Here is an 11,606-nt window from a genome sequence, read left to right as displayed (position 1 = left end):
AAAAATCCTATTTGAAAGTCAGTGAATAGTTCTGTATCGAAAAGGAAGCCGTGATTAGGTAGGTACGATGAACCAATCGTGCAAGGTGTAGTCCCTTTTCTAAATGACTTTCAGTTTTGTTAAATACATATCCCGCAGGCCAGTGCCCACAGTTTTCTTTTAAAACAGAGAACATGACAAGAAAAGAGACAGAAAGTGGGTCCAGATGAACGACGGCCTACTATATGGGCTAATTGTCTGCTTACAATGTGATGACTTCGCCGTTCTGAAATCTCCAAAGGGAGTTTTGCCAGTCGGGGGAAGGCTCAGTCTGGTGATTTATGAAAAGCTTCAATCAATATGTGATATTAATTTTGCAAATGAATGTCAGAATGATGTAGTCCTCGAGCCATTTAACGTTTCACACTGTAATGTGCTTCATGGCACCGGCTCAGAAGCTTTTTCAGGCCCAGTATTTAAACAAGGAAATTGCTCAAAGTCAGGAATTGTGTGACAAATGTAACTTACAGCGCGGGTCTCAAAGGATTACTGCTGAGAGCGCTGACTGTGCCGGTACAGCGCACTTCATATTACTCGAGTGACCTGGGAGTATCGATGTGGGTGAAGGGCTACTGCAAGTGACCACAGTTAGCTAATACGACTGTCACTTATCAACAGCAGATACACGACAGGAACGGTGACCCTAAAAAGGCTAAATACGTTAATATCTGTAATAACAGGCTTCTCAACATTTTACACCCAAACGGACAACTGCATTCAGAGCAGTCACGAATACCGCTAGCTAACTAACGTTAGCCTAAAACAATTTCAGCTAGCCACATGAGGAGCCATTTTATAATCGTAATCTTTTAGCTTTTTTCCACAAACCGTGACATTCTCGGAATAAAACATACTGTTACTTACGTTTTATCGACAACAATAGTCTTATTTGCAATGCATAAAAAGAGCAAACACCCGACCAGTTACTGAACTGGGTGTGGGGGATGGTCACTCTTGAAAGCTGCGTCACAGGCAGCGTTAGTTCACTGACTAACCAGGTTACAGGGTCCTCACTAGCGAGGTGTTAAGTCAGCTGGTTAAAGTATTATCATTTCTTTGATTCTTAGTTATTTGTTAAGCCATTTTTTTAACCCAGAATGAGTTTAGACACACTCTTTCACCAAATACTTGTATCCGAACAACAATTAAGTGAACAAACACAAAAAATTAAAGAAGGTAAATTGTCCTTGCTTTCCAACTGACGTTTTGGCTAGCTAGCAAAATAAGCTACAAGTTTTAAAAAGGCCGTTTTTTATGGACCACCATATTATCCTGAATGTATTTTTTCCTGGTTCAATCCATCTGACAGTATTTTTGTTGTTGTTGTTTTTATAAATCTCATGTTGGCTTCAAGGATTGAGCTATTAGCTCATGGGTTGTGTTTCTTTTCAGTCAAGGCAGCCATCATTAGATGCAATGAGAGGATTAAGAGCACCTCTGAGAAGTATGAAGAGACCACTGAGGAACTCGATAAAAAGGTGAGGTTACGTTACAGTGTATATTTCTCTTTTATTTGTTAATAAGATTGTTACTACTTTATGAGACATTTCAATATACATTTGTGTGTGTTTTGTTTATAATATAATTTTATTGTTTTACTCAGTTTTAACTAAAGAAAAAAAGAAGACATCGGAGGGAATAAGATTCCTTTGTAAAACTGTTATTTTAAATGTATACAGGCTGGCTTGCCGTAAAATGTTAAGAGACAGATTAAAAATAAGGAGAATAACAGTGACATCTGCTTTCCCTTGAGGCAGCACATAGTATTAGTGGCATTGACACAAGAGGTAAAGAAGTGCGTATTGGCATATTGATCAGCTGATCTGCTTTATGATTGAAAACGCCTAATGTCTCCCATTCATTTAATCAACAGTGCAAATTTCAAGTGCCACTGTAAAATCAATGGCTGATTTCCACCGGATAACATTAGTGAAACCTTTCAGCATGTGTAAGATATGGTGTCAAAGACAGGCTCATTGACCTCTCAGAAATACCGCCAACTTCTTCCTGCACTGGTTAAAAAGAGAAAATTACTAGGTCTAATTAGAAAGACTGCTCAACACAACACCATGTGTGGTGTTATCTGCCTGAGAACACACAACGCGGATACCTGTTCAGACCGTTTAGAAAGGAACACTGAAACTGTTTACATCATACAGATATGCAGGGTGTTTACAGTACAGTGTGTTTACAGCTCTCATGATGTAAGGTCTTACAGTTTATAAGCGCTGTCATATGATAATTATAGTGTTTAGAAAACTTGAAAATGCACTGTACACCTCCACCAATATATAAGAAACAAACTCTCACTTCTTGAAAGCTTGACTAACAAGAGTGAAACCTGTACTGAAATTGAATTCGATGGCATCATCTCAATCCACCATCCTACATAATTTGACAGTTTTCTTTTTTAGGATTTGCCATATAATCACATGGGATAAAGACCCAAGAGAAACTAAGCAAGTACAGTTTGAAAATTATACGTCCAGAAACCCACACACCCACATTATTTTAAAGTAATCAAAAAAGAGCACAGTAAGGGTGAAGTATACAGCACATAATGATTGTGCCAGCTGCCCATCTTACAACTTAAAATAACTGATTTCTGCTCCCGTAATATCACTAATGTAACATCTCTCGCATGTAATGTATCAGTAATATATGTCCTCCTCACTACATCTGTCTTTCATATTGTGTGTCATAACTGCCCACTCATCCATTTGTGTCCAGGCTCAGCAGTTGTCTGCGGTGAGGCTGCTGCGTGAGCTGATGAAGAAGTGTCAAGACCAGATGATGAAGCAAAATGAGGAGCTGCTCTGCCAGAACAACCACCTCAGGGAACGTCTAGTGGGTTGTACCCTGACTCAGTATTTGCATCTCATATCTTATTAGTTTTGAGAAGCACGAATAGCTAGTCAGCTTGTAACTAAGCTATGTAGAACCTAAATGAACCTAATCAGTTAACGATCATCTCTCAGTTCATCAGCTTTCGTTTGTTACTCCAGCTGTGTTATATTTACTGCATTACAAAGATTTTGAAATGACTGAGACCCATTTTGGTGTAGTGCTGACTAATTAATTATACTTTCCTCGTCAGCGCAATATGACTGTGCATGAAAAACACATTGAAAAGGACTGAATTGTGATGATTTAGGAAAAATCATTGTGTTTGCATACACTATGTATTCACACTCAGCGTGCGAACATTTAACCTATCACATGCAGTCCTGGATACGTGGGTCATGTATTCACGCCATTTGGCCAGTCAGATGAAGCCCCAACAAGTTGTCAGCTGCCCTCAGATATACTGGTGGCAATCTGGTGGCAACTGCAAGGTTAACTAGTACAATGGCTGAGTAAAAAGAGAAGCAAATATGGGCACTGTAATACTTGTTTTTTTACTGCACTTCATATTGTCATTCCAATGTTTGGTACATTGTAGATTTTCCTCACATTGTGCAAGCCTATTCTGTGGTAGGTAATCTCGCATGCACACTGTTATTGTAAGAGCATTAACACAGTTATAAGTTCATTGCAACTGTATGTTTTGAAACACAACCACATGAAAAAGCTCAGTGAGCACATAGGGAGGGAGGCAGAAAAGAGTGAGTGCAAAACAGCAAGACTTTGAGACCGAGATTTCAACAAAATGGTAACCTGTCTGTCTCTGATAGTAACAGGAGTAGAGGCTGTTGTAGCCTCACAAGCAGCTCTATTAGTGTTATCTTTGGGAGCATTTCACATGATTGGTTTTTTCATACCAGGCCAAGATGAAGAGGGAGTCTAAAGAAGAGGAGAAAAACTTCCTTGAAGAGATCTCAAGGTTCAACAGTGACTTCAGTCTTCAAGGGAACAGAGACATACTGTTTGAGAGCCAAACACACACTGAGATCCTGGATCTGGAGAGGGAGGTGGAAGTATTATACAAAGGTCATAAAAGACTTTAAATTGTACTGTTGTCACAGTAGATAGATGTTACATATCGCAGATGTGGCCCCAACTGTTGATTTCATGATTGTTATTTATTTCTTGCTATATTATATTATATACTTGCCTATATATAGATGAATTATAATGATGGTCCCTGACATGTTGACAGCAGATGCAGGTAGTCAGAAAAATTCCAGCAAGATTTTGGTTTAGATTTAGAGACAGTGCATGGAGACTGAAAACAAAACTGATAGAAGAAATCAGTAATTAAATTCATTTCTGAATGGAGTGAAAATGAATTTTAATACTACATGAGTAATGCAAGGATGTTGTATGGATCAAGTAATAAGAGAAGCCTGAAATGGAATGGATTAGGTATTGGAAAGAGAACATTTAACATAATGGAAATATACTAAAAATACATTCCAAAGACGAGGTTCTTCCATGCTTGGAAATGTGCCCATCTGGTCTCAAAGGAGGCCAAGAGAAATCATAAAAATATACTAAGTTTGGCAGAAAGTCATATAGTTAATACTGAGCGCTCCAACATCTGAGCACATGTAGATTTATGTGCTCAGATGTTTCCGTGACAGTGTACCAAGCACCTGCTAAATCTGTCAGTCTAGTGACTGTTTCTCTATCATACTGACAGACACATCTTTAGTCCTGGAATGAAATTAGCTGAGTTCAGATTCTTTATAAAAACACAGGACTTCATTTACAAAACTCCTGAGCTGTAAAGTCTCTCATTTCATGATGATAGTTAAATTCCGTGCAACCCACAGTCTAATATGCCTCTCCTCTGCAGCACTATTGAGACTCCAGTTATGGACATATCACCGTTCACTGTGTGGGAAAATAATTAGCAATAAGAGGAACATGTGACAACATGTGTCTCACCAAAGCAAAGTTAAGTAAATTGTAAAGAACGCACTGTTTTTGAACACAATTGGTAGGAAAGCAATGCACAGTGTGAATGCACTTTATTTAATTTAATTAAAGTAATTATTTGTGCAGGAGTAGCACTGGTAATGGTTCATAGAAGTGCAGTATATTGTATTTTTTTTAAAGCCTAGCAGCTTTTCATGACAAATTGCACTTTGATGTGGCTTGAACAGTTTTCATTATTTCCACAAGATCAAGGACAGACCTCCCATAACCACCCAGGACCAACATCTTTACATTATTCATTATATTTGTGCTCAAGGCAACTGCATTTTTTGATTATTTATACAGTTAAATTTAATTTTGAAAATGCCCACATTGCATTCCTTTTAAATTAAAGTTTTCATTTGTTGAGCAAATACAATAAAAGATTCATTACATTCAAAAAGTTTATCCCTCCTGGTAATTTTTACCTTGTAATTTTTGAGGCCTAAGCAGAGTTTGTCTCGACAATCAGAGATGGAGCTGATGAGCTGCAGGAACATCCACATGAGCTCCGTGCAGGAGGAGAAGAGAGCGCTCCAGCTCCAGCTCCAGGACCTGGATAACATCCAGAAAGGTGAATACCAAAAGATTATTTCATGTTAGGTAATATGGTCCTGAAAGCGCACATGTACACCTGCTACACATTTTACACCACATACTGATTGCTCTGTTTCAGTTGATTTTACCACACTGCAGACATCAGTTTTTCAACTTTTTCACATCTTGTTTGATAGAAATCAAAGCTAGAGAAAGAGTCAAATAGAAATTTAACTGCAGCAATGTTAGCAAAGTTTTGAAAATCAAATTGTGTTAAAGGTGCTTTGATCACACGTATAGCATCCTCTGCATTCAAAGCTGGAAGCTATCCAGTACAAAGTCAGGTTTAGGCGTGTTCGGAACAAAAATAGCAGTGACAGTAATAGGTCCATGAGTGTTCAGGGCTTACATGAGAGACCAAAACACTGCACTGCAGTTCATAATGCTATGAGGGAGGATTTGACAACTCGGTGCTAATTTTGGTCTGAACCCGGCTCTGACTGTCAGTCACAGAGCAGCTCCTTTGCCGTGTGAGAGGTCAAGTGCCTTACAGTAAGAACATTCCGAGCTTATGGTGATGGTGTGTAATCCAGACTTTATCTCATTGTCTGCGCCACCTTGTCTTAATAATGCACCTACAGTTTGTGTCTTGACTTGTTTGATTGAAGTCACTTTGTGTGTGATTTATTGCTCCTGACTGCAGACCTGGCTCGGCAGGTGAATGAAGCTGAGGCGATGACAGAATCTCTGAGGGCAGAGAGCGTGTTTGTCAGTCAGAAACCTCTCACTGACAGCACCTGTCTTAGGTGAGTGCCACCAACTGTCTGGATGCTGAGGCAGGTTTATATATGTGGACACATAGACAGTACCTGATTCACAGTACTTGCATTATGTAACAGAATATAAACCTTATGAGACACAAAAGAGTAAGCAGTAAATGCTGCAGGGAAATAAATGCAAATAAAACACAAAGAAAAAAAAGAACAAAACAAAATGTTCCTTTAAGAAGCTTTTAAATATTCCCTGTTGAGACACTGTGATGTGTAATTAGTTGAGTGTTTTCTGTCTTGTGAGGGCTGTCAGTGAGCTTGGCGTGCAAGAGTGCAATCACTTTCCTCACCATGGCTATGTGGTTTTCTGTGGTATTGTATGTGATTGTTTTTGTGTGAAACTGCTTGTGCTGCCATGTTGAGCAGGACTCTCTGGAAGACGAGATCATATATCTCAATGGGACCTTCCTGGTTAATTAAAGGATAAATAAATAACTGATAAAAACTCATCTCAGCGGTCACACTAATAGGTGCCGTCAGTAATGTCATGCTAACTGTACATAAAAAAGGACATGATGGGAATCTCAACACAATACAACGCAGCATTCTGCAGGCCCATTAGACAGAGGGTGTTATTTACAAAGAGCAGTAGTGAATCATACTGTGACAACTGCTGAATGGACCAGTATGTCCAGCTCCCGTCTCTGTATCCTGCTGGCCCGAGTCCAAATCTGAAAGTGTAAATAACGTAACATTAAAACCATTTGGCTTAATTAAAGCTTTGATCTGCAGTGTATTTCATCCAGTCAACAAGAAGAACAAAAAGAAACTGAGGCTGATTTGATCAATGCAGGGAGGTTTGCAAGGGAAAATGAATGAGGGGTGTAAAGTTAAGAGTTTACACCGAAAGCTTAAACACGACTTAACCAACAAAAAATACACTTTGGTGTTAGTGTTAGGTTTATAATATTTCATTTTACTCATTCTATTTTACGTACCTATTTTTGGTAGCAGGGAGAAAGAGAATTTCACTGCACATTGTACCGTGTATGATTGTGTGTGTGTGACAAATAAACCTATCTTGTCTGTTGTAAAGGCATACTAATTTAACTCTACTTTTTCATATACCAGTTCATATTTTAGAGCTGTAGCTCTGACAGTGAGTGCCAGGAGTGGAAATGTTCAAGTACAAAATACTGATTTCCAAGAACTGTAGCTTGATGAACTTATATAATTACTGTTTCAAAACACTAAGACCTAAACCTGTATGAGTGAGTACTCAGACATCCAAACATAGAACAATGGACAGCAAGCACCTGTAAAGACATGCTGTGTATGCTCAGCATAGTAGAATACACTTAAGGTAGGCAGAATATGAACTGAGGACTTCCTCTGTTGAAATGTGACTGGTGGGAGAGCGATGGTTCACCTTGTTTCTGGATGAAGAGACTTCCTTTATTTGATTAAAGACTGGAGATCAATAGTGTTCCAGGAAAGAAGGGTCATTGTTATTGCTGATGCCTCCACTTTGGATAATGTCTGGAAGTGGTGGAAGTGATGAACAATACAGATGATGATTTCAGATTATGAAATTCAAACATGTATTTATTTATTTAAAATCATATTTTCCCCCAGTATTTAATGAAAAGCCCTCTGACCATGAGGTACAGTACTGGCACTCGCCATAATCCTTGCATTTACTTTCATCTGATTGTCTTTTATTCCTCTCTTTATGTTCTGCTCTTGTCTTTTCCTGAGCCCTCCTCCCTCTCCCAACAGTGCCTTAAATCATGCATGTGGATAGCATGTCCTGTTCATCCATCAGCCTCATTAAACATACTAGGGCCTTCATTACCCCTGGGCTTATTAGCCTCAGGAAGTGCTGAGGATGTGGCTTTGGAAGAGAGAGAGAGAGAGGGAGGCCTCCTCTCACTCATTCTTATGATCATCCATTTTGAGCTGAAACCATCAATCCTGTCTTCAGCCACTGCAGCATCTCTTTAAAACGCATATTTAACTCTCCGCTCATTGATTGTTGGAAATTGAATGCATGTCAATTTGAATGAGTGCTACAGTCATTTAAAAAGTGTTCAGTGTGCAGAACAGGGTGGTTGCTAGTGTGGATCTTTCACTGTCATGCAGCAGAAAGACACCTGAAATATTCAGTCCATGTGCTTGGGATTGATGACTTTGGAAGTGTGCGTATTTATTGATGTGCAGGATTTTCCTCATTGATGTATTAATGCTACATTATTTGTGAAGGCTCATTTAAAGGTGTCATTGCACTGCAGAAATGTGATATTAAAGTATAGAAACCGCCCAATATCCAAAATGCCATCCTGGGAGTCTTGCAGTTGGAGACATCATCCTACTGTGCAAGTAGCAGTATGCTCACCCTAAAAATCTGATTTGTGAGCTCCACAAAGAAGTGTGAGGTTTAAAACACTACTGTTGGTTTTCAGACTGTGAAAATGCAATTTCAGCTCAGTTGTTTTATTGTTTCATTAACTTCCAATAAAGGAAAGGTAGACGCTGCTTCTCTCGGATTCGTGTGCAGCTCAGGATAGAGCCTTCAAACGCCTGCCATAACAGTTAAATCACAGCCAAGGCATCAGGTACCATGGACCCAAGTCAGATGCTTTTACCAGACACAAACTGAACTGAGTAATACAATTTTATGTGTGGTTATGAAATTATAGTTTGAGATATTAACTTTGCTCCCATAAGGGCAAAGAAATGTATGTTTTATACTTAATTTCCATGTTTGTAAAAGTTGAAATAGAGACAAATGTTGTGTTCTATAACAATAACGCTGTGTGCAGTATCTGTAGGTTTTTGCTTTCCCAGTAACCTTACTTGTAACAGCAGTGTAAACACTGTTGTTAAATCGATATTGGACTGACAATAATCTAAACAACAGATCTGTGTTTCTCATGAGTACGCACAATGACTTGAGCTGAGTTGTAACCAGAGCAGACTCTGATTATTGAGGCTGCCTGTTAAACAACGTGAAGGGGCACTTCTCACTTTGTACCCAAAGTGTTGTGGTTGCTGCATCCCTCTTGTATCAGTCCCTCCTCACTTTGATTTTTTTTCTCTGCTGCCACAGACCTGAAAAACTTGATTTATTGTTGTCTGTTCACTCTGTGGTTAGTAATTTGTCCCTTGGGGTCTCCCGTATAGCTCCACCCCTGTGCACAGAACCTTGAGGGACAACATTACAATAACCTGAAAACAGCAACTGCAGCTTGTTAGAGTAGGTAACTCAGCTCAGTCTAGTGAACATCGTTGATTGTCGCTTTTAATGCGTCTCTGGATCTTTCCCTCTCCATCTGTTTCAAAAAATAATTTTGAGGCCATGGACACAAACTGTTCAGTTTGTGGCACACTCATCACCTCACTCTGGTTTTCTTTTGAGTCAGCAGGTGCACCTCAAAGCTACATAATGGTGTAAGGGACGGATCGTGGCAAGTCAGAGGAAAGATCCACATGTCGGGTTTTTTTGTTACTGACACAAGCTGCGTTTGTTTACCAGGCTGAGAAAGGAACTGGAGATGCATAAAGAAGGAAAGCTCGAACTTCTGAGAGAGGCGCTCAGCTCGGAAATACAGTACCTCAAGTCAGTAAGTGTCTGTGTCATGGGCAAGGCCTTCATTCAGGCTAATAAAACCTATTTTAGATAGAAGAGTGTTCATATCCTACCACAATCGCACCTGTTTACCTGCATTTCCAATCAGGGCAGAATTAATTACCACTGAGGTGAAGCACATTGTTATTTATTTTCTAAATGTTAGCATTGGAAAAAGGACGTTCAGAATTCATTCATCCTTATGCTTTTGTGGGTGTTTTGTAAGCTGTCATTCAGTTTTCCTTCTTCTTTTTGCAGAAGCTGGACGGCAGCCAGGGGAGTGAGCAGCATTAGGTTTGTCACAGCAACGATACAGGAAGGGTTCGTCAGTTCACCGATTGTGTCTTCTGGTAAAATAAACATACCTGCTGATGAATAGATTAGAGAGAAGAAAGTCGACAGGAAGGAACAAAAGGAGTGAGATTATAAAATGTTTACTTTGAAACTTACATGGAAAGAGCAAATTCCAGTACCGAGAGTCACCACACAAACAGGTCACCCTTCAAAAGTTCAGGATATGTTGTTAAAACCAATAAATGTTTGAAGTGAAGCATCTTTTGTATTTTTCTTATTTTTACTCTTTGATTCTCGAGCCTGAAATACACTGCAGGTCTGTTTTCAATTGTTTCCAAGAGTTTCTTTTTACATTTAATTTGTCTGCATAAGACTAACAACCAGACACACACACAGTGATTACAATAATGTGTGTGTGTGTGTTTCAGTGCCCACCAATAAAGGAGGCGTTAAAGAAAAATTTATTTAATACTGCCCTCTGGTGTACATAGAGTAACATTGCTATAACGGGGATTATTGAGCCAAGTGCTTCTCAAGCACGTAAACATGATGTAAAATTAATTTCTTTCATTATTGCCTGATAGTTGCAGGCTTATAATGGTTTTATGTCTGGTTAATTTTAATTCAATCATGTACAGTAAAATTAAAGTAAAATACAAAGTGATTTTCACTGCTGAAGTGGTAAATCTTTTAGCAAAAGAAATTAACAGTACTCCAAACGCCAAAAGCCTGCGGATACCCAAACTCTCACGGGTGACTTTGTTCATGTCATTTCAGAACCCACACTTTGGAACCTGGCATTTCAAGACAAGTTCTTCCACACCAAACTCCTTAATGGACCTGACACAGTCACTTTGAAACAAGAAGTGGTTTTCTCCAAACTGTGGCCACAAACCTGGAAGCAAACGATTGTCATATATTGTAATTGTATGTTTCTGTTTCCAGTGAACTGAGGAGTTCAAACGGCCCCAGACCGGAAGTTTGTTTACAGGGTGGTCAGGGCTGATTCAGATGCTGAGGATTAAGTGGATGTGACCTTTTCAACGGTACACGGTTCAACCAGACGCACCATAGAAAAGGAGGTACACTTTGTCTGTTGCCAGCTAATGAGCGACATGTGACGTTACAGCTGACCACAGACAATGCTGTAATGGATGATTAAACAGTCTGTCGGCCTGCACCAGAGGGTCATCCTGCAGGTCATTTTCTCTCTGATTAGAGTGGCTCCTAATAGAATGATGTGGAATGTCAATGGCTACTTAATGAGATCCTGCAATCTCATTTTGACTTTTTAACCTTGACCTCTTCCAGCTACGTCTGGATGTGTTAGTAAAACCTGAGAGCGGACCGAAGAGCAGACAAAGCAGTCCATTTGGCAGAGTGGTTAACCTCATTTTAACTGCTGCTCTGGACTACAGCTTTCCACCAAGCATATAAATAGACAGCGACTATTAGCAAAATGAAGTCAGACAAAAGCA

General features: G+C 39.4%; 2 protein-coding genes across 4 annotated transcripts in view; one reads left to right on the top strand and one right to left on the bottom strand.

The window, feature by feature from the left end:
- Nucleotides 1-1,047, bottom strand: part of gfra1a (gdnf family receptor alpha 1a) — an 81,415-nt gene extending 80,368 nt beyond the window's left edge. Inside the window, exon 1 of one of the 2 annotated variants that reach the window (XM_046401619.1) lies at nucleotides 904-1,047. The gene's annotated coding sequence lies outside the window, so the exon portion shown is untranslated. Of the gene's footprint in view, nucleotides 1-507; nucleotides 682-903 lie in introns of those variants that run through there. The other variant, XM_046401620.1, reaches the window with a different exon arrangement.
- Nucleotides 405-11,476, top strand: ccdc172 (coiled-coil domain containing 172). 2 transcript variants are annotated; one of them, XM_046401622.1, is made up of 9 exons: nucleotides 405-552; nucleotides 1,432-1,517; nucleotides 2,770-2,886; nucleotides 3,804-3,969; nucleotides 5,372-5,473; nucleotides 6,140-6,242; nucleotides 9,742-9,829; nucleotides 10,093-10,128; nucleotides 10,906-11,476. In XM_046401622.1, the coding sequence occupies exons 1-8, from the start codon at nucleotides 411-413 to the stop codon at nucleotides 10,126-10,128; spliced, it is 840 nt and encodes a 279-aa protein (XP_046257578.1). In that variant the 5' UTR covers nucleotides 405-410; the 3' UTR covers nucleotides 10,906-11,476. The 2 variants fall into 2 exon arrangements, with proteins under 2 accessions (XP_046257578.1, XP_046257579.1); XM_046401623.1 differs by lacking the exons at nucleotides 405-552; nucleotides 10,906-11,476 and adding an exon at nucleotides 1,008-1,215 and having other exon boundaries at nucleotides 10,093-10,384.
- Nucleotides 11,477-11,606: the final 130 nt, after the last annotated feature.

The sequence above is a fragment of the Scatophagus argus genome, chromosome 10 (genome assembly GCF_020382885.2).
Source record: "Scatophagus argus isolate fScaArg1 chromosome 10, fScaArg1.pri, whole genome shotgun sequence".
Lineage (NCBI taxonomy): Eukaryota > Metazoa > Chordata > Actinopteri > Scatophagidae > Scatophagus > Scatophagus argus.
This window is presented reverse-complemented; position numbering and strand designations above follow the sequence as displayed.